The sequence below is a fragment of the Notamacropus eugenii genome, chromosome X (assembly GCF_028372415.1).
Source record: "Notamacropus eugenii isolate mMacEug1 chromosome X, mMacEug1.pri_v2, whole genome shotgun sequence".
In the NCBI taxonomy this organism is placed as follows: Eukaryota; Metazoa; Chordata; class Mammalia; order Diprotodontia; family Macropodidae; genus Notamacropus; species Notamacropus eugenii.
In genome coordinates, this window is record NC_092879.1 from 22,634,388 (window position 1) to 22,656,523 (window position 22,136).

A 22,136-nucleotide genomic window follows, 5' to 3' on the forward strand; every position below is an offset into this window, starting at 1 on the left:
GGAACAAGAAGTTAGATACTGTCTGGATGGGGGAGACAGACACTGTCGTGGGTCCGGCTTCCCACCCCCACCTTCACGGGGTGTTTATTAAAACATGACAGATGACATAGTGAGTGGCAAAGAGGGAGTGTGGGGGCCCCCTTGGTACCAGGTTCAAACAGAAACACTCCAGGCAGGCTGGAAGAGGACACATTTGTTTATTTTATGAGCTAAGAAGCAAGAGGAAAGGAATGCACACTTGGATCAAGGAGGAGGCACCCCCTCCCCAGACTTAGTGTTCTGACAAGCAGGTATTAGAGGCCAATAAATAAGCAGCGCAGCTGGAGGGTATGTGTGTGGGGGGAGGAGCTTGGCTGGCAGGGCATCAAGGACTAGACATCCATGGCCCGTCCATTGATGACTTTGATGTGACGGATAATGTCCTGGATCGCTTCTGAGGTGGTGCCTTGGCCCCCAATGTCTGGAGTGTGCATCTGCAAAGAGAAACCCACATAGGCAAGGAGCAAATCAAACAGCCATCAAGGAAATAAGGCCCAAACTGCTAAGGGATTTTGTACACAGAAGCTGCCTGGAAGCACAGGCCTCAGAGCTAGTAACAAGAAAACCATCCAGAGAGTTGGTGGAAGGCATGCAGGTCACAGTTCTCTGATTTAAACCCAATGGATTTAGTTCCTTAACTAAGACAGAAGACAAAACATGGAGAGGAAAAAACAGCTTCAAAAATGTATGCCCTGAAACCAGAACCTTATAATCCCTTCCCTCTGGGAGCCTTGGGGGCAGGTGGTAGAATCTTGAGGCAAGAGAGCAACTAAGCCTCACATTTTCATTGTCCATCGAGGCCAGGACAGCCTTCCGGATCGAGGTGGCATATGAGTGGAGCCTGTGGAAGAGAGGAACCAAAGACTGAGAAAGATCTGAACTCTGACTGGTCCACAGGCACCAGGACAGAGACAAGACACAGAATGCCCCGTCACATCCCACCTGTGCCAACATGAAAAACGAGGCCCAAAGCAGCCCAGCTTACTTCAGATGGTCCAGCATCATGCAGCTGGCCAACAGGGTGGCTGTAGGGTTAGCGATGTTCTTATTGGCGATGCTTTTACCTGTGTTCCGAGTCGCCTGAAAGAAGACGGGGCAGGGATGTAAGGTGGTCTTTGGGAAGGGAACAATTTCAACTACTTCTCTCCCAATTCAATCGTAAGCACTCACCGTCTCAAACACTGCATACACATGTCCATAATTTGCTCCAGCCACAAGCCCGGGGCCCCCAACTAGGCCAGCGCAGACATTATTGACAATATTGCCATAAAGATTGGGCATTACCATGACATCAAACTGCTGGGGCCGAGATACTAGCTGTAGACAAGACAGCTTGGGTCAGAGAGAAATGTATCCAGTACCCGACATACTAGAAGAACCCTGGGCCAAGCACAGAGGTCTGGATTGTTCTCAGGGACTGCACAGGGGAAAGTAAAATAGACACAAAAAGCAAACTGCAAAAGACAATGGCAAGCAGAGGGGGAGATATGGTCACTGTGTCAGTGTAGGGGAATGAAGAAAGCTCAATTCCTCTTTCCTCCATGGGCCCACAATGGCTAAAACAGAGCACCAAAAAGTCTGAATAACAAAACACACTCACATTTAAACTCAAATGTCAAAGTGAGCCAACCCAAAGCTGAATCAAAATGAATCATAGTTTAATGGAAAATGCTGGTTCCCAGCTCTGGGGTTTGGTCCTGGCTTTTCCAATAACCAGCTCTTTGCCCTTCAAATCAGAAAACCAATACATGGCAGAGCTGACAAAGCTCATCTAAACTCAACTGAGGTACTTCACCCAAGCCACCCAGTTAGGGAGCTGCAGGGTCAGGCCCAACCCAGAACAGCCTTCCAGCGTGCTTTCTGCTACATTGTGGGGTGGGTGGTGGGGATGGGAGTCTGGTGAGTCTCTGAGCTTCAGCAACAGCATCTATAGGACTGATGATCTGGATTAAGATGATGCATCCCTGCAGCCTTTTCCAGCTCTATCATCCAAGGGTTACAATTGGTGGTTTATCTACTTTGGAAGGATTATAGATCTATGGCCAACATCTCAGAGACACCCTAAACTAGAACTGGTGTATAATTCTGGGTCCTAGGGCTAGTCAGATAGTAGGGCAGGCTAAGGAGGTGGGCCCAGGAGCCAAGTACCTGCATTGTGGTGTTATCCACAATCATGCTCTCAAAAGTGATGTTGGGATAGCCTGCAGCCACATCCCTACAGCACTGGAGAAAGAGGCCATCTCCCAGTTTCCTATGAGAACAGAAAGTTTGCTTAATCACAAGAACTATTAACATTCATTGAAATGATAGTGAGGATTAAAACAGGAAACCTGGATTCTAGTCCTGGTTCTACAGCCAGCTTGCTGTACGACCTTGGGCAATCCCTTTCCCTCTCTGGGACTCAGTTTCCTCATCTGTAAAATGAGGTTGGGCTAGATTTTTCAATGGGTCCTATGACCTGCATCAGGGGAATGGCATTCGAGTTGGGAAGAGGGGGTGGAGATATGGGGAAAAATAGCATGAAAGGGCTGGGCGGGGTAGCAGTAAATGAATCAGTTGTCATCAGTCCCCCTTCCCCACCCCCTCATCCCTACATGATGTTGGCCTTGTGCACGGCGGTCACTTTCTTGCGCCCAGTTTCCTGGGCCAGGCGGAAAGCGTATTCAGCGATGCGCAGGGACTTGGCCTTGGTGATGATCTTCAAGCTCTCCACTACGCCCGAAACACTCTGTGGGGGTAAAAGGGTGGGAATGATTCCTCCTCCCTTGGGAAGCCTTCAGTTCCTTAGGGGGGCAGAAAAAGTAGGGCACTGGCCTCATCTACTTCTAATCCAATTCAAGGGTCTACGGAGATCCTAGCCTGGCCAGAAGAAAGAGAGAATATAGGCCTTCAATGGCAGAGAGCCCAGCAGTAAAGAACTGGTGCCTCAATAAGTCTCACCTCGTGGCCTAGACAGGGGTAAGATTGGTTTTGTAAACTGACTTACCAGAACACATTTCTCCATACGTACAAGCACACTGACCCATAGAGGTTGCCCCAGTTCAGACCACCAGGGAATTTTTGTGGAATCACCCTCAGAGACAGTTTAGGCCGGGGAGTCAAGAAAGAAATGGTCTTTTCCACTCCTCTCTGAGAACACTGTGTATGACTCCAGAAGGTGTTTACTCTCTTTGCCAATCTCCTCACACTTGGCTACCAACAACTCAGGGATTGTCAGTTGTCTTCAGGAGATCAATTCAACGCCATTCAAAGTCATCTATTACAGGTTCAAAGAGGAGTATCTCTATGTTCCAGGCCAATACTGAGTTGCCTCATGGCAATCAGTACAGAGCAGGGGTGGGGAACCTTTGGCCTTGAGGTCACATGTAGCCTTCTAGGTCCCTGGGTGAATCCAAATTTGACAGAACAAATTCTTTTATGAAGGGGATTTGTCCTGTGAAGTTGGGATCCAGTCAAAGGGCTGCACTTGAGGACTACATGTGGCCTCAAGGTCCCAGGTTCCCCACTCCTGGTATAGAGCCTTTCAAAGGCACTGTTCTGAAAGCTAATGTTCACTGGGCTGTTTGCAGTTCTAGTGAGTTTGTTCAAAAACAAAAACAAATAAAATGGCTGCTGAGTCGTCTAGGTTACTTCTCTTTCTACTTACTCTAGCCCTTAGGCTGAGGTGGAGCTCCCCCTCCTGCTCCAGCCCCTACACTGAAAGAGTCCCAAATGGAAGAAGGGCCGTCAGGAGAGCGGGCTGCCAAGTCTGGCTGTGCTCCTAATCCTTTTTTTCTGGCAAATGTTTAAAAATTTTAAACTTAAATACAAAACAAGAAAAGGGAAAAAAATTGCCATGTACACAGCAGAACACAAGACAGGATTCAATATAAAACAATACATTTCCATTTCAAGAAAACCTTCATAATATAATAAGTATTGCATGTTGTTTTCCAAGCTCCCCAGCTTTTCTTTGTTTCCTTTTAGTTTTCTTCTTCTCTGCTGTGCACTTTTTACTTTATTTTTTTTTCCTGCCCTCCACCCCCAGGTTACAATTAAGCACATATTTATTTCTATATATATATACACACACACATCATAGATACCTATAAACATACACACATATATACACACGTGTAGAACTGTACTATACAGATTTCCACTTGTCATCTCTTTCTCTGAAGGTGGATAGCATGTTCCTTCATAAGTCCAAGTCTTTCCATGTTTTTCCAAGTCAATCATGTCATCATTTCCTAAACTACCACACTATTCCAACACAATCACATCCTATCGACAGACTATCTGTGAAATGTCACCCCCCCCCCCCAATTTTCTACATTCTTTCTATTCTTGACTGCATTGGTTTTATTTACACAAGAAATTTTTAATTTGAAGTGATCAAAATTAACCATTTTATACTTCAATAATGCTCTCGCCTTCCCATATAGTTTAAGATATGATACTGCTGAATCTACTTCCTTTACATCTTTTTTCTCTGGTTTCTTTGAAGTTTCTGAGCTTTTCTTCTTCCAAATGAACTTTGGTATTATTTTTTCTAACTCAGTAAGATAATTTTTTAGTGTCTGCTCCTAATTCAGCAGGCTGCTCCAGATGGGTCAGTTTTATAAGGATCCTGCTTACGGGAATGCTTAGTTCATGAGAGATATAATGAAGCTATGTCTTGACAGGCCCAGGTATTGACTATTGCATCAGGCCCAGGCAGGCACTCTAGGCGCAATGGGAAGACTGAAGTCATGGTTTCACAAAAGGTGGTATGGGCAGACTTTGGAAAACCCCAATTTTTCTTCCCTATTAAAGAGGGCAGCTCCCTGTCCCCAGATGCCCAAAGGTCTATTATATCCTGGAGAGAGCATCAAGATGTTACATAAACGGACAATCTGGGGCCCCAAATGTACCCGTGATCAAAATAGGATTAAGAGAAACTATGATGGGAAAAGCTGGAGGGGACCAGTGTACAGTTCCCAGCCCAGAATCTGGCAGACATCTACAAACTGTCCCATAAGAGTGGCCCTCTCCTTCTTATATAGTATGTTCTTCCAGTCCTTGAAGACCCCTAACTAGTTCATAAGGATTTTTGTGTAGGTAACTAGCTTGTGGAAGCAAACCAAAATGTTTGCAAGACCAAACTGGAACAGAAAGATACAAAACAAAAACATGGAAAGCATGACTACTAGAAGCACCAATGTAGACTCCCCAGATGAGGCTGGCTGGGGGAGGAACCCCAAAGGCAACTGGCTTACTCTCTGCCCACACTCAGGATTCCTCCTCTCTTTCTGCCAAAATCCATGCTTCGCTGACTTCCAGAAGGTCCCAGTTGGGCAGTCTCCATTGATACACTGCTGTAACCCAGGGCTTCTTAAGCTTTTTCTACCTGTGACCCCTTCAGTACTTCTTAAACTGTGTCTCAGACCCCATATAAGGTTGGTCTAACCTAGATTTCTGGAGGGTCTTTCCTTGAAAATGCAGCTCATTGGCTTGGGGGTATGGGTTTTATCTCTTCAATGATGGGGCTAAATGTGAATTATAAATTGTGGAAGGTCAGTTTCTCATGTTGGACCTTCTTTTCCTTTTGGTGAACAGTAAAAAGGAATTCTCCTTTTTCAAGCATGAATTTTTGCTTATTTGGCATGTTTAACAAAGTGACACCACTGCTGTAGAGAAGTCTGTGAGCCACTGGTTCTAATCTGCGAAGCCTAAAAGACACCAAGCTTGCAGACTTTTGGAACACTGTAAATGCAGTACATACCCATAGAAAGACTCTCTCAATAGTTCTGCTAAAGAATTGGAAAAGAAAGGAGACTCTCATCAATAGTTATGCCTGCTGGGAATGTTGGGAGTCTAGAAAGTCACTCTAAAATACTCTATGGCTCTCCCTATTTCCATCTCTCTGAAGAACTTACCAGGGGCTTCAGCTATCACCTGGATGAATTCTACATGGAGGAATAATTTCCCCAAGACAAGCAGGAGAGTCCCAAGGGCAGTGCAGCTGAGCCTAGGTCCATCATCACTTCATTGATCCTAGTTGGGGATGGAAGGAATGGATGGGGAGGAAGAGGTCTCACCTCATGTTCCAGGCTGCTGTACTCGCCCTCTGTGTTCTCCCTAACAATGAGGATGTCTATGTCTTTGTGGCGAGTCACCACGCCTGGCAGACTCTTACAGTGGATGACATTGGCATAGAGGTCTAAGCTGGTGCTAGAGATGAAGGGAGAATGAAGACAGGGTTCATACACTCAGCAGGCAACTGCCAACCTTTTCCTCCCCCCGACCCCCTCCACATGTAAGATGCTGGCTCTTACCGGAGAATGTTGTTACGGGACTTATAAGATGGTGGCAGATTGTGGTTGGTTTCGATGTTTCCTAGGGATTACAAGCAAGATAGTTAACTTGGGTAAAGGGGACAGAGAAAGAGGCAACCAGTGGAGTCAAATGCTATTTCCACCAACCTAGTTCCTGAAAGCTAAAGGTTTAGCTCTGAAATTTCTCTCTTTCTCAAAGCAGAGGGAGAGAAATGCTTCTGTGCAAGTGACTGGTGAAAAAGGGCAAGTCCTAAACTATCTGGGCACTGCCTCCCTCATGGGCATTTCTTTCCCATCTAGCTCCTGGCCCTGCTGCTTCCAGGGGTACCTCCAGGGCACCAGGATCCCTGAGAGAACCAGGAACAACAGGCAGGGTCAATATCAATAAGATATAGTTTCACAAGGATCAATGAAACTCCTGGACTGTAGGTGAAACAAACAAAAACAGCCCCAAATATGGGACGGGGCAGATCTGGCTTGACATCAGTTCCTATGACTTAGGGGTTTTCTCTGACTACAAGCTCAGTATGAGTCAATGTGACATGACTGCCAATAAAACGAATGAAATCTGAGGCTGTATTAATAGAAACATCTCATCCCAAACAAGGAAGGGAAGAGTCCCTCTGCATTCAATGTCAGCGGAGGCTGACTGGGGCAGGGTACTATACTATGGCAAGAGTAGTTGGAGAAGATGCAGAATATTTAGCCAGGAGAAGAGAAGACTTCCAAGAAATACCAGCTCTGCCCTTAAATAGTCAAGGAATTGTCACATGAAAAGGGGAACAAGGGTGGCCTAGTTAGCCCAGTGGGCAGAACGAGCAGGGAACCCCCTATCACCAGAGGCAAGTCCTGTACTGACTGGAAGGTTCACTAAAGTGTGTCCCATATGTAGGGCCCTTGGCTCTAGGCTAGAGACACACAAAGATGTACGAAAATAATCCCCAACCTTGAGATACTTCTAAGCTAAAACAGATGGGTCCAGACGACCACTGAGGTCCCTTCCAACTCTTGAGATTCTCAGATTCTGTATTACAGGGTCCTGGAACCCAGGAATCTTGCTTCCTAATCTGCTGCCCTCCCTAACTGCCCTACCAGCACTCGAAGGGAAAGGGGCAGGGGCAGCTAAGTGGTGAAGTGGCTCGAGCACTGGCCCTGGAGTCAGAAGGACCTGAAGTCAAATCCAATACCAGACACTGACTAGTTGTGTGACCCCGGGCAAGAGAAGAAAGAGGTAAGAAAGAAGAAAGTGATGGGGTTCATCTTCCTCATCACCCTGCACCCCACACATATTCACAGTTGAGGATCAGGCTCACCCTTCAGTGCTACACGATTACGTCGGATAGCCATGATGGCATTGCGGATGTCTTCTTCATCAGCATTAGAGCTCACTTGTACCTCTTCAAAATCCACAGGCACACAGGCGTGTCTGGGGCAAAGAAAGGAGTGTGGCATGGGTAGCACCAGTCATTCCAGGAGGCCCTCCCTGATTCCTCAGCTCTTCCACCCACCCAGTCCCCAAGGGATCATCAGATTTCAGGACAACTTGTCAGGAAGTCGGCCCCCTCTAAGCCTCAACATTCTCCTGATTTCCCAATGGATTACCCTTTCTCTGGCTCCCAAGGCTCTTAGGCAGTTTGGGGCTCCTCTCCAATCAGAGCAACATTTACAAACAGGGGCTTGTGTCTTCCTGCTTCCATAACAGTGAAATGGAGGCACAGCCTGAACACAGCAGGTGCTCAGAATGCTTTGCAAAATGAAACTGCTGCACCTTGGATCAGCCCAAGCACACCATCCCAGGACCCGCCTCTGGGGCAGGTGTCAAGCAGAGCGAGACAGGTGAGAAACAGTGGAGATGGAGCAAACCCACCCATCAACAGATGCCTCCTGCTTTAACCAAACTCAATCAGGGAAAATCCTGTTTTAGTCAAAAGCAGGTTCATTTGAGGGGCTGGGGGCTTAGGGAGAAGGAACAGAGATTGTTCAGTCTTTACAAACGTAATTCATGCAGGGACCTTTTCAATAATCCCCTGTGCCTCAGTTTCCTCATCTGTCAAATATACCTTCCCTATGGTTGGGAAAACCCACTTAGTCCAACGTCTACATTTTATACACAGTAGAAATGAGTCCAAAGGAGATGAAGTGAATTGATTACAGAGAAAGGGCCAGGCCTAGAAGCCAGTTCTTTTGGGGGGGGGTGGGGGGGTGGGAGTAGAGGTCATTAGTCCCACATTCTTTCTTCAATGAGGAAGGCCTAAAGCGCTCGGCAAACATGAGGCCTGAGTATTACTAAGGAGCTTCCCTCTGCGTGAGATCCAGCTTTTTGGACCCCCAGACATCTAGAGCCTCTAGACTGGGGTCTAGTCAAAGCCCGGCTTTGGCTTCTCCAGTTACCTACCCACCAATTTCACTGGAATGGATGATCTCTGAGGGTTCTACCGGCTCAAACATTCTCCAAACTATGCCGGCTAAATGTGAGGAAGGTGTGTCAGGCTAGGAGCACAGAGAGGAGACAGAGGGCTGGGAGGGAACAAAGAATCAGCTCCATACCTGAACACAGACTTGACATGCAGCATGAGCTCAGGCCCAATGCCATCCCCAGGAATCATGGTCACGGTATGCCGGCCTCCATACTTGGCAGACGGAGGCTGTGGGAAAGAAGTCAAGGGACTTAGGGGAATGCCTCAGCCCTTACCCCCATCCCTTACCCTCTTTCATTATGCACTAGGTCCCTGACCCAGGCTGTAAAAAGAGAGGGAGTCACCCATACAGAACCCATCCCTTAGCAGATGGTATCTGCCCACCATGCCCTGAATGGGAATGGATGGTACAGAGGCTGAGGGACCATCCTGGGGTGGAGAGAGACACCAGGACACTTCTAGTATTGGCAGTGGGGTCTTTTAGCCCCAGCAAAATTCAGACTAGCTCTCCAACCCCACCCACTCCAAGGGTCAAGAGCCCATCACCAGGGCATGCCCAAACCATCTCTGGCTAGGCTGGCAACAGAATACCCTTCTATTCCCATGGGTGGAGGCAATGCTCTGCCCACTGAAGTGCCCACCACACTCCCCACAGGGAGGATTCTGAGTCAAGTGCTGCCCAGCCTCCCCTATCACTGAAGAGAAACGAGAGACTGGTGAGAAGCCAGGCTGGGCACCTACGGAAGGCAGAGAAAGGGGCAGATGTGTCAACCCTCAAACCCAGAGGGGACAAGGGTGGTGATGGTGAGCAGGACCCTGTGCCTACCCAAAACCCATCTCCAAGCAGAAGCAGGAAAAATGATACTCACAATTGTTTGCTGTTAGTGCCCGGAACAGGAAAAAAAAACAACAAAAAAGGGTGGGGTAAAAAGGGAGGAGACAAAACAGCAGAAGTTAGAGTAGTCACCCTGTGAGGCCTGGCTACTGCTGCTGACCATCTGGGGCTAGGGCTGGGGATCATCAAGGCTGGCACTCCCTGATATAGGACCTCCTCTCCTCCCCTCCCCATTCAACACTGGCTGGCCCTGCACAGCAGGATGCAAGGCCGGGCAAGGTGGCATGGGGCTCTTTGAGGGGCAGCCTGGGAGGGGGGCCCAGCCCCACTCTAAGTGGGAAACCCAGAGAGGCTTCAAGCTGCCTCCTTGGAAGCTCCTGTCAAGCGTGCTGCGGGGAAGAGGGAGGGCAAAGGGTAGGGGGAAAGCAGAACCCTGGAGGCTGGCTACAGCTCAGCAGGCACCCAGAAAGACTGAGGCAAGGAGAATTTGCACACACGCAAGACAGGCACTTACTGAGGAGAAGCCCCTCCAGCTGGCCTCTCGGGCACCTAAAACCTGGAAAACAAAAACCAGACCCAAGCTTCCATTATCTACCATGCCATTCCCTAGGGGAGGAATTGGGGTCAGGGGCTGGGCTTTGTTTGGCCTCCTTCCTTAGGACTCCTGCAATTAGATATGGCTATCAAGCACTTGACTAGCTACGGGCTAACGCTACCCTCACTGTTTCTGGGGTGTGGGGTGTATGGCTTGACTCCCAAGAGGTGGCACTCACTTTGTACAATAGCTACATGTACACTGCAAAGAGTGAGAATCTGAGAATTTGGAGGCTAACCTCCTCATTCTACAAAGGAGGTAACTGAGATTCAGAGAAGGAGAGAGACTTGCCCTAGGTCACTGGCAGAGCTGGGGCTAGAACTTTCCCATGATGCCACTGCCTCTGAGGAGCCAGTTACCAAATGTAAGAGCTGCATTGTGCCTTTGGTGTTAGGAAAGAGAAGGCCCAGGGAGCCCCAACCATGGGCCCAGCTCTACGCCAACAGGGTAATAATGACTTTGATATCTCTGGCACTTCCTTCAGGGCTACGATTGCTGCCTTCCTTTATTCTAAAGAAATTATTTATTTTAAATAGCCCCCTTTCATGCATGGGGTTTACTTTTAAAAGGGGAGCATGTGTAGACTGGAAGTTCATCAGGGGCCATATTCACACACTAAACGAGCACTGGATCAGACCACAAGTGCTGACTGGAAAGGAACTGCTCTTTTCAAGGCTGTTGGCCCAGTTCTCTTCAGGATTAGAACAGGCTGCAAGAGGCAAGATGCCCCTGCCCTGTCAGGTCAGCGTACCACCTGTCTCCTAGTTTTCCCTGCAAACCCTCCTTCCCCCTGTAATCAGAGATGGAGGAAACCCAGGGCTGGGGCCAGAATCCCTACCAGGCCAAGGGCTCTTTTGATTTTTCCAAAGGAGAACTAGCTCCCCCACCCTAACAAGCCAAGGAATCCTTTCTGGTCTAGATAAAAGCATCTCCCTTGGTCTATTCTGTTTCCAAGCCCAGTTTCAAAAACCAAAAAATCAGGCCAAGATAAGCAAATCCAATTAGGAGCAATTAGGAAGCTAATTGGAAAGGAAAATATATCACATGACAGGCTAAGGCCCAAGAGAAAGGATTAGAGACCAGTTGGGCTGATCTCCTCTAGCTCAACACAACTGTAAACACATGCCCTCAGGTAGGGCAGGCCCCCTGGTGAATGATTCCCTCAGGACAGCAGGGAGCCCTGCATGTCCTCCTCCATGTTTGGGGCCGGTTCTGATCCCCACCCTTCTCTCAATTCTTTCTTTCTCTTCCATACTCACCCAAGGGGGAAGGGAGCAAACAGATTTCAATGAGAGGCCAGTGAGAATGCCCAGGTTCTCCCCTCCCTCTGATGCCACCTGCTTGTCTTTGGGGGCACATAGCTCTAACTATACTATAAGCAAACTAGGAGGTGACATTTGTTGTATGCTCATTGCACAGAAGGCCCCCTGCTGAGCTAGGACACTGAGTTCCAAATGACATAGTCCATGTCCTCATGAGGCTCCAAAGCAACAGGAATTTCACCAGGATTATTCGTGAATAGAAATGGGCACTTTATTATACATATATCTGTACTGTTCACTGATGGCTCACGTCCATCAAATCCAGAAACATTTCTGAAACAAGGTATCTCAACTCCCTAACAAGGCTGTAAGCCTCCCTTGGATGACCCCCAACCATGGGCAAGGGCTAAGGTTGGGGAAAAGTTGGGATTACAAAGGCTTCATGCAAAAATAAAGTTTTTGAGAGCATCCCAGTGGTTAGTGAAGTCAGTCTTCCAATGAACTGTTTATAATGTACAAAGAGGGAAAAGGCTCAGGCAGGAGCCTTTCCCTTTAGCCATCATGAAACCATCCTCACAAGCTGCTAACCTGCTCTACAGAAAGGCTGGGATGGCTGTCTCAACCTCCAGGAAAATGATTTCTCTCACACTAACAGAACTCCATGACCTATAGAAATAAAACATCATGCTCACTTGTGCTTCTTATATAAAAACTATCACAATCCAAACCCACACAGAAATTATTTCTGGATTAGAAACTATCCACTTGCCCAAAGAACCCACTCCCCCACCTCTATCCCCAATGGATTATCCATGGAAAAGCTTTAATCCTGCCAAGTGAGGTGCCAGATCTTCCTCAAGCCTTTGTACACTGGTAAATTACCCAGAAAAGAATATCCCATAGCAAATTTAGTACGAGACCAAAGAAAGAATGGCAGAAGGGCAACATAGTAGACTGGAGTCAAGAATTCTGGCCTTGAATTCAGGCTCTGAAACTTAGCAGCCCTGGCACCATTGTCAAGTCACACTAACCCCTGAAAGTCAGTTTCCTCATCTTTCAAATGGGGATCACAATACCTGACCTACCTCCCAGGACCAATGTGAGGAAAGTACTTTATAAACCCTACTGCAGCACGTTGTAATAGTAACACACAGAGGTTATTATTATTATTACAGACAAGGAATTAAGCCAAGATTATAGAATTTAGTACTGTTCAAATCCAATCCCCTCATTTTACAGATAAGGAAACTGAGGCTGATACAGGTGAAATGACTTGCCCCAAATCAGCAGAGGTAAGATTTGAATTCATGTCCTCCAACTTCTACCTTGCTTCCCCTGGGGCCCATGGCAATCAATAAGCATTTATTAGACTAAGTGCTGGGGATAAAAAGGGAAAACCAAATCAAAAAATCCATATGAGAGAAAAACAAGATGGGAGGTCCTAGCGGTGGAAGAGATTTGAAAAGGCCTGAGCTAAGCTTTGAGTTAAAAATCACAGCTTAAAGCAAAATCATAGAACAGTAAAGCTAGAAGAATTTGAGAAAGCATCTCATTTCACAGAAGAGGAAATTGAAGTCAGAAAAGTTGAAGGGTCTCAGAGCTCAAGCCTCCTCCCTGGCTAGCCCTCTCTGCACTTCATCCCCAGTGCCTTTTCCATCTTCTGAACCAGCAACACAACGAAAATGCCATTTGCACCCCTCTGTGTTGCTTACAGATAGACTCTAATAAGTCAACATGTCAACAGGTTCCATTTTGGAAGCTTCCAAACTGCTCTGGTATTTAGAAAGGCCCCATGAAAGCTTCATTTCAGCCCCCTCTTCACCTTTGCTCCAGGGCCTTGATGGCAGTGGCCCCTCCTGCCAAAAGTTCTCTATTTGTGCCCTTTCCCCTTAATTTCCCCCCATCTCTCCCTTCTTTCTCAATCTCATTTGACTCTTCCAAGAACCTTGTGAGTTGGCTAATAAGAGCTGACACTCACAAATGGCTCTAAGGTTTGCAAAGTCCCTATCTAGTTCTGGTACACACTGTTATCCCATTTTATACAGATGAAGAAACTAAGGAAATGCTGAAAGTCCCCCTTGACCTTGTGACATTCTTGCTTTTTTTAGGTCTCTGCAGTATGGATCCTCTGGCCCCTTGCTGGCTTTGCCTCAGTTTCTTGGCCCTGGTCTCCAAGCCTCCTTTATTTGATCCTCCCCCCCACCCCCATCTCCCCCATCAGCACAGGCATGCTCACTAAGGGCTGCCTGGTGCCAGGTCCAGGAGATATTTTGTTCATTTTCCTTTGTGACCTCGTGGGTTTATGTTGCCTGCCCAGTTAGAATGCAGGATGCTTCAGGGGAGAGCAGGACCTTCTCCTGGGTAGAGCAGCAAGTCCATCAATGCTGCTTAAAGGAATGTCTTGGGAATCTGTGATAACAATCATGATAACAGGAAGAAAGCTCCCATTTCTATAGCATTTCATGATTTACAAAGGGCTTTCAATGAAATGCATCCTCTCCATACTTCACTGAGCAAGTAGGCTCATGGCATTTAGAAAAGGAAGAGCAAAAATTTCTCACTTTACAAATGAAAAAACCAAGGCCCAAAGAGGTAAAGTGACTTTCTGAGATCATGGCGGAAGCAAGCAGCAGAACAGGAAATGGTGCCCAGGGCTTCCAAGTCTAAACACTTGCTCCTTCTGTTTCAACAGGCTGATTAATGTGGACTCTTCTGCCACTTTAAAATAGGACAGCATTCAGTCATTCAGTTAGCTCAGTGGTTTCCTAAGGCTTTCTGACCAAGAGAAAGATGGCAGACACTCAACTCTGCTCCTTAGCCTGTATCTCCCTGTTTCCTCCTCCTTAGACACCTTTCCCTCCCCTTGAATCCCAAACCTTCCTTTGAAGCCAACTAAAATGCTACCACGGTGCTTAAGAGATGCTTTTCATTTATTCCTCTCCTCTCTGAAGCCATTCTTAATGTCTCCATCTGTAAGTAATCTTACTATTCTTGAATCCTGCCTTGCTCCCACCTTTCTTATGCACTTATGAGCATTAATTTACATTATAATTATCTGAGAAGAGGTCATACAAATTCTAAGTGCCATGAAGGAAGGAACCAAATTTTGGCTACACCTGGTAAGTCCAGCATTAAGCACAATGAGATAATGTTGTTCAAAGAATGTTGAATTCATTATTAGCCTTTTCTTTTCCACTTTCTACACCCCAACACTCCTGACACGATTCCTTCTCCCCTTTCTCCTTTCCCAGGCTCTTAAAAAGCGGTAGTAAGTCTTTCTCACCAATGCCAAATCTTTCTACTTTGACCCTTGATCCCACCCTCTCTAGTCTCTAGCTCACTCTTCTCCCATCTTCAATCTTTCCGTAACGGTTCTTTCTCTGCTGCTAACAATCAAAAGCCAGGTCTCTCCTATCTTTAAAAATGTTTCACTTGACCCTACTTATCTCTTTCCAATTACAAACTCTTTGAAAAATCAACTGTTTCCACTTCCTCACCTCTCGCTAACCTCTATGACTTTCAAATCAGGTTGTAATTACCACTGGATTGATACTGTCTTTTCTAAGGGATATCAATCATTTTACAAAATGATTATAAACTCAATACTAAACATCAATAGAAGTAAAACTTACTTTGCACATATTTGTATTTAGGTAAATTATTTCACTAAAATGTAACTTTTCAATCACAATTTAATCAGTATTTTTTCTTTCTCCATTCATTCTTCACTTTCACTCAAATGTTTGTAGTTCATGTGTGCTCTATTCTTCTGGACCTGCCTTTTTTCACTTTGTATTATTTCCTAAAGATTTCCAAATGTCTTCAGGCATTAGAGTATGCCACTGAATTAACGTCCCACTGTTCAACCCCACAGCTGAATGCCAAACTGCTATAAACATCTCTGAAGAGACAAAGTGACTTTTTTTTAGGGGAGGGAGGGATATACAAACATCTTCAGAATATATTCTTAAGGAACTATCAAGTCAAAGGGTGTGATTACTTTTTTATAACTTTTACTGTGTTGCCAGACTCGCTAAATTCAGCCTTTGAGAAAAATCTAATCTTCATTCATTCATGACAAAAATCACTTTAAAAAAAATTAAGGGGAGGGAGGATTTTTACTCCACTGGATGTACCTTAGGCCAGGAGCCAGTATAATATTCAAAGGAAAAATATTTAGCAGCATGGCTGCTAAAAAGTAAATACAAAACAAAGATGGGCCCTTTTAAGGGTTTTACTTGACAGAAGGGATGAGGCTAGGGACTGGGAGACCTGTGATTTCAACCAATGCAGGTCCACACCTCTGCAATTTATTTTAGCTGAGGCTGGTTCTCTATCCAGTAAACCACACTATCTCCTTAGCTGACAGTTTTAGGAATTTCAATAAAATATGAAAAACACAGATTACAAGGATTAACTTTGGAAATGAAGAGACCAAAGATTTCTTAATGGCTTGATGCCAAGGCCTTTTTCTGGTCTCTTGTTTCAGCACTACAGCTTTTGATAGTGCTTTCTATCCCCTCCTCCTGTATCATCTGTCAGTTGGCTTTTTGGAACACTGCTCTCTCCGGGTTCTCTTCCTATCTGTTGGAGTGCTCCATTTGAGTTTACTGTGTAGAATCGTCAGATCCACCAGGGCTCTCCTGATCTTTTCTAGATCCCTCTTTCGATCCCTCCTCTACTCCTCCCAGCTCGTCTGTCTCTCTCCTCAATGTCAGTCCCCCTGCCAGGCACTTTTATAGGTGTGTACTGAGGGCCTACCGAGGCTGAGAGAAGGTTCTAAACCAAGGTCTCCTTGATTCCCAGTGCTTACTTAGCCTAGTGGTTGGCACATAGTAGATGCTTAAGTGTTTACTGAATGACTGCCTCCAAGACCAGCACACTCTACGTACTACTATGCAACGCGGCGGCAGCCCGAGAGCTCTCGTTGGTGAATTCGAGCACTCCCGAACCCAAAGCCAGGGTGACAAGCCCCCGGCTCAGGTCGGCCACCTTCAAGGTGAAGCTTGTAGGTCTGCCGTTCACTTCCAGGCAACGGCCAATGAGCCACGCCAACAGACCCGCTAGTCCCACCTCGCCCAATCAAACCTGAGATCTCAGGAGAATTCCCGCCCCCACTTCCGGCCTCTAGACAAATTTAGGCCCCCTTTAGGAACTGTTATCGTCCCTCACCTTCGCCCTCTCCCGCCCCGTTCGCCGCTTTTAAGGTTGTTGGAGTCGCCGAGGGAGGCGGTGGCCAATGCTTTCTCTCCCCTCGGTCGGTATTCCGCCCTCCCCACTGGCCCGGAAGCCCTCTCACCTCCCAAGGGCGACTCATAGCCCCTAGTTTTAAGATGGCCCTCGCGGTGCTGCTAGCAGCCGTCACCACCTTGGTCGCCATGGTGGAAAGTGAATCCCGGCTCGTCAACTTTCGCGAGCACAGGCCGTTGTCGCGAGATCTGAGGAAGGGGTGGGGCAAGTGCTCAGGCCTTAGAGACGAAAGTGGAAGGCACGGTAACGCGCGTGCGCGAAGGCAAGGCCTCTTCCAACGCCTACTTCCGGTGCGAGATAGCTCCCGACCGGAGGAGGGCAGTCTCTGGCGGAGGAGGCGCGGCGAGGCGGCGGAGGCTACGTCAGGACCACGCTGCCACAGAGCTCTCCTCGTGGGCTGCCCGGCGGACCTGCCGGTGATTGGCTCGCCAGAGTTGATTACGTCCGCTATCCGGTCCGGCCCCCAGCGATTAAATTGGCCGGCCATGCTGTACTCGTTCTCTCTCTCCCGCCCGCGCAGGAGGGAGCTCGTGGCGGCCCTCATGGCGTCTGCCCCTGCCTGCGTCCGCCGAGTCCTGCTTTTGCTGCTGCTTCTCAATGGGGTCTCGCTCTGCTCAGGTATCGGGCTGGGGGGAGGGGGAAAAGGGACTACCCCCCCCCATCTCCCGGGTCGGCGGGGGGAGAGGTGACCCCATGGAATGAGGAGCTGGTGTTCAGGGGGTGGGGGTGGGGTGGGGGTTGGGATGGTCCCGAGTACCGCGCCATGAGATCTCGCCCTGGAGGTGAGGTGGGGGGGGGGGAAGGGGGGAAGGGGAATGCCGTCCAGCCTTTGATTGGAGAGGTTGAGAAGGAGCGATGGAGCCTAACTGAGGCACTCACTGCCTAGCCATGGCCTCTTCGGGGGTCTCCCCAGGCTCCTGTGGCTTTTATGTACGTCTACACACCCAGCCACCCGTGAGGGTCTTTACAAGCCACGTGAAAGGTCGCAACTTAATGTACGTAGCGGAATTGGCCTACTTGTCTACGTGGACTTGCAGACTAGCTTGTCTTTGTAACTTTTCCGCGCCCTTCCCCCCACGGTATCTGAATTTCCTACGTGTTTAGTACCCGGATGTCGAGTGAATGCTGGGACCTTTCACCAATGTGGGTGGAGGAAACCCTTTTCCGGGCCTCAGGTTTCTCTATAAAAATGAGAACCTTGAAGTAGATGGCTTTTGAGGTCCCTCTCATATAAAATATATGAGACACTGCCTCTTAGAGAAGCTGTATTTTGCCTTTCTTAATATCCACACTGAGCAAGTCACAGGCGCTTAAAGTTTATTGATAGGCTGACTTCCCTTTTCTGAGCCTCAGGTTCCCCTCTGTAAAAATGAGAGGGTTTGGAATAGATGGCTTTCTGAAGTCATCTCCAGCTCTAGAATCTAGGCTCACACAGGTAGACCCTCTTCCCCTACCTGAATTGTTAAACCAGTTATCAGTCATTGGTCTCCTTTCCTCCAGTCTCATTGTCCTTGTCATCCCGTTCCCCCCCCCCCCCCAAAAATCTTCATTAGATTTAGTTATTTCTAGGATAAAATATAAGTCAACTCGATAGTTAAAGCACCACAATTTTGTCTCAACCTGTTTATATCCAGTTGCTTAGGAGTGTGCATGGCTTTGGATTTATGAAAAACCCTTCCAAAAAAACAGGGTTTCTCATAGTGTATTCCATGCCAGAGAAATTAACTACCCCGAACCATTGCCAGGTCTCCTCCTCTGTAGGCCTTAGGCACTGAAGTGGGTAGAACAGGAGTTTCCAGGCATATTTCTTCTCTTCTGCCTCACCCATCAAGATCTAGCCAAAGTGATACAGGAAACTTTGCCTGTACTAACAGTCAACTGATCTCTCTCCTCTTTGAGGCCCTTCACATTTTACTTTATGTACTACTGAGACCCAACCCACCATCACACCTCTGTGTGCCTTACATGGTGGGCTAAAGTGCAGATAGAGGTCTGTTGTGTGTCAGTTGATAGAATTTAATTTGATATTCTCCATCCCCTCAAAACAGCGGAGCCCTGCACTGATCCTGTGATTACTCCTTCCTACTATACCACCTCTGATGCAGTCATTTCCACGGAAACTGTTTTCATCGTTGAGATCTCTCTGATGTGCAAGAATGGGGCACAGGTGAGGAGGGCACTTGGAAAGAACTTTTCTGCAAGAGGGAGGCAAGTGCCCCTGACCCTGTGTTTACTAATTCCTTGTGTCTATTCAGGAGTCCTTTAACTTTTACAAGTAAAATAGCTTTCACATCCATAATCTATTGATAATTAAGAAAAACCACTCACCCAGATGATCTTGGCTAGACCTTTTGAAATGCAGTCAAATATTTGAGCATTGGGTTCTATACAAAACATTTTCAATGACCAAGAAACCCGGGTAAAAGTATATGCCATATGAAGAAGGGTTGAATAGATTGAAGCTCTTTAGCCTAAAGAAAAGACTTAGAGTAGATAAGGGGTGGGGAGAACCCCCGGGTCCCTCAGGCCCAGGCCTTTGAATCCCAACTTCACAGAACAAATCTCCTTAATAAAAGGATTTGTTCTGTAAAACTTGGACCTAGAAGGCTACCTGTGACCTCAAGGCAGAAAGGTTGTTCTCTCTCCCTGCCCCCCCCCCAGGGGTGAGAGTTGTCTTCAAGAAGCTATTTTACATGGTCCTAGAGAGCAGAACTAGAATTATGAGTAGAAGTTAAAAGAAATAAATTTCAGTTTGGCAGAAGTAAGAATTTCCCGATAATTACAGCTATCTGAAAGGCTGATCTTCCTTAGGAAATCATCCTCCTACTGGCAGGCATATGTTGGGACTCTTCCAATAGATTCCTGCTCATTGGTGGGTTTGGGTTAGATAATTTCTAAGCCTCCTCCCAATTCTCACTCTGTTCAGAGATGTTTGACCTGGGAACTGAACCTGACTCTCCTAGAGCTGGACTTCTCTGAGCATTTATTCCTAGAGAAAAGTCCAGGATGGTTTAAGTTCCTCAGCATATATTCAGATGGTACACATTCTCTCCCAACAGCTTTTTTAGAGCAGGGCTTCTGAAAGGTTTTGTGTCCCAGACCGCAGTGGCAGTCTAGTGACTGCTGTGGATTTGTCTCAAAATGTTTTCAAGTATATAAAATACGTAGGTTACAAAGGAAACCAATTATATTTGAAATAGGGTTATTTAAGAAAGCTCATGGACCTCCCAAGTTAACTCTAGACCAGGAGTGGGGAACCTGGCCTTCTAGGTCCTTAGGTGTGGCCTTTTGACTCATTCCCGGTTTTACAAAACAAATCCTTTTATTAAGGGTATTTGTTCTGTGAAGTTGAGATCGATCAAAGAGCTGCACTTGAGGACCTAGAGGACCACATGTGGCCTTGAGGTTACATGTTTCCCTCCCCTGCTCTCTAGATGGTCCCTGCCTGTTGGCTCTTGCACTAAATCATCTGCCCAGCAAAGTTCCAACCAGGCTGTGATAGCCTCAGAAAAATCTTGGGCTTTTGATGATAACATTTGATTCTAGGTGTAATCAGGTTAAATTTACTCAGAGGGAGTGAGAACCTGCCAGCTACCTGTAAGGGCCTGTAGGAGTTCTTCAGAGGAGAGAAAGTACTTATATTTGTTGCCGATTCTACCCTTAAAATAAGGATTCTTAAGCTAGGGTCAGGGAATTTTAGTGGGTTAAAAATTATATTATTATTTTTATCAACCTTTACCTGAAATTTAGCATTTCCTTCAATTGTGAATGTAGGTAACATTAGGAGACAAGTTCATATGCTTTACTAGGCTGCCAAAAGGAGCCATGATCCTTCCCATGACCCTGATGGATTGCAGATCTGGGGTAGAAACCTAGAGGGTAGAGCTGAGCAGGAATAGGCCGAGGTATTATGGCTTGAGGGGTTGATTTCCTCCAAAAGCCTAGAACCCTGTACCTCACGTATTTCAAGGGTTCCTTCCCTAGCATGGTTTTGGATTTATGGAAGGTCCCTTTTCCATGGGCTTCTCATAGTGAATTCCATGCCAGAGAAATGAATCACCCGAACCATTGCCGGACCTTTGCCTGTAAGTCATGAGCACTGATGTGGGTGGCACAGTGTGCATTAACTATTGTCTAAATGTCTCTTTCCCACTCACACACAAAAAGAAGAGGGGTATCTCACCTCCTCTCATTTTGCCTGTCTTGATTGTTCCCCAGAATGTGGCCCTTTATGCTGATGTTAACGGAAAGCAGTTTCCGGTGACCCGTGGCCAGGATATTGGACGTTATCAGGTAAGAGGAGAGACTTTGAGAGGAAGAGGTTTGTGGACTGATAGAGCAAGAAGGCAGGGTCAGATGGATTGGGGGGGGGGGTTTTGATAAGTCTGTGTTCTGATGTCTACTTGTCATCCCAGAACAAAAGGGCCAGGAAGGTGGCAGCAAAGAGTGTCAGGATATTTCTGCCTGAAACAGTTCCCCTTCCCCATGATATTAGGTGTCCTGGAGCTTGGAACATAAGAATGCCCATTCTGGAACTTATGAAGTCAAGTTCTTTGATGAAGAATCCTACAGTCTTTTGAGAAAGGTGAGCAGGACTTCCTTTCCTTGAAAGAAGGATTAGGGACCTGGTCATAAACATGGGCAAAAATCCTCCATTCCTAGAGATCAAGTAGTGGCCACTAGGGGGCTCTGTTTACACACAAAATAAGGAGATTGTATTAGAGTAGAAGATGGAACCTTTGTGGGTGGAAATGAGCCATCTTGATCTGGGGAGGCACTTTGACAATGATGTTTTTTCCTTCCACACCTCAGACCTTGGGCCTGCTAGTAGCTATTTGAGGTATCTCCCAGGGACCCTCAGTAAATATATTTTGCCTCCTCTCCAGGGATGAGGTGCTCAGCCCCTATCCTCTTTACTTACTCTAGGCCCAGAGAAGCAATGAAGATGTCTCAGCTATTAGACCCTTGTTCACAGTCCACGTGGATCACCGAGTAAGTATGGGAGGGTGAGGATATCACATATCAGAGTTGGGCAGGAAAAGCTGACCTCCTATGCTGTACAGGAGAGGGTGGGGTTGAATTAGACATTTGTCTCTTTGAGTTGGGATGAAAAGAGTATTTTCTCCTCCACACCACAGGTAGTGCACTCTTACTGCAGTCACTCTAGCATCACCCTGATCTTAGTTGTCTGCTTCCTCTTCTTTTTCAGGGTGCCTGGAATGGACCTTGGGTCTCTACTGAAGTGCTGGCTGCAATGATCGGCATGATGGTTTATTACATGGCCTTCAGTGCCAAAAGCAACATTCAGGCCTGAGTCATAAGAATTGAGCTGCTCTGCATAGAAGTTTTTCTTCATGCAAAATAAAAGGGTTTGTCACTGGAGAAAACGATGTCATGGCATCTCTTTAGTTCATGGCTTCATTTTGTAGTTAAGGAAAT

General features: G+C 46.9%; 2 protein-coding genes and 2 non-coding genes across 4 annotated transcripts; 3 read left to right on the forward strand and 1 right to left on the reverse strand.

The window, feature by feature from the left end:
* Nucleotides 1-178: 178 nt before the first annotated feature.
* Nucleotides 179-16,891, reverse strand: IDH3G (isocitrate dehydrogenase (NAD(+)) 3 non-catalytic subunit gamma). Its single transcript, XM_072625834.1, has 13 exons — nucleotides 16,747-16,891; nucleotides 10,105-10,146; nucleotides 9,625-9,633; nucleotides 8,886-8,983; nucleotides 7,652-7,764; nucleotides 6,339-6,399; nucleotides 6,102-6,234; nucleotides 2,634-2,767; nucleotides 2,188-2,290; nucleotides 1,210-1,356; nucleotides 1,025-1,119; nucleotides 820-880; nucleotides 179-473 (listed from the first exon to the last, which is right to left on the reverse strand). The coding sequence occupies exons 1-13, from the start codon at nucleotides 16,825-16,827 to the stop codon at nucleotides 372-374; spliced, it is 1,179 nt and encodes a 392-aa protein (XP_072481935.1). The 5' UTR covers nucleotides 16,828-16,891; the 3' UTR covers nucleotides 179-371.
* Nucleotides 16,781-22,084, forward strand: SSR4 (signal sequence receptor subunit 4). Its single transcript, XM_072625832.1, has 6 exons — nucleotides 16,781-17,315; nucleotides 18,746-18,864; nucleotides 20,916-20,990; nucleotides 21,193-21,282; nucleotides 21,624-21,689; nucleotides 21,907-22,084. The coding sequence occupies exons 1-6, from the start codon at nucleotides 16,781-16,783 to the stop codon at nucleotides 22,009-22,011; spliced, it is 990 nt and encodes a 329-aa protein (XP_072481933.1). The 3' UTR covers nucleotides 22,012-22,084.
* LOC140516501 (small nucleolar RNA SNORA42/SNORA80 family) lies at nucleotides 18,346-18,488 on the forward strand. Its single transcript, XR_011971389.1, has one exon. It is a non-coding gene; the product is annotated as a small nucleolar RNA SNORA42/SNORA80 family (small nucleolar RNA).
* On the forward strand, nucleotides 20,681-20,816 carry LOC140516502 (small nucleolar RNA SNORA42/SNORA80 family). Its single transcript, XR_011971390.1, has one exon. It is a non-coding gene; the product is annotated as a small nucleolar RNA SNORA42/SNORA80 family (small nucleolar RNA).
* Nucleotides 22,085-22,136: the final 52 nt, after the last annotated feature.

Excerpts from the sequence above, each read along its gene's own strand:
- SSR4 (XM_072625832.1), top strand. The coding sequence starts at position 16,781 with ATGGCCCTCGCGGTGCTGCTAGCAGCCGTCACCACCTTGGTCGCCATG. Across the intron at positions 17,316-18,745 it reads TGGGGTCTCGCTCTGCTCAG|CGGAGCCCTGCACTGATCCT; the intron begins GTATCGGGCTGG and ends CCCTCAAAACAG. Across the intron at positions 20,991-21,192 it reads AGGATATTGGACGTTATCAG|GTGTCCTGGAGCTTGGAACA; the intron begins GTAAGAGGAGAG and ends CCATGATATTAG.
- IDH3G (XM_072625834.1), bottom strand. The coding sequence starts at position 16,827 with ATGGCGACCAAGGTGGTGACGGCTGCTAGCAGCACCGCGAGGGCCATC. Across the intron at positions 1,357-2,187 it reads TGGATAACACCACAATGCAG|CTAGTATCTCGGCCCCAGCA; the intron begins GTACTTGGCTCC and ends TCTTGTCTACAG. Across the intron at positions 881-1,024 it reads ATGATGCTGGACCATCTGAA|GCTCCACTCATATGCCACCT; the intron begins GTAAGCTGGGCT and ends TCTCTTCCACAG.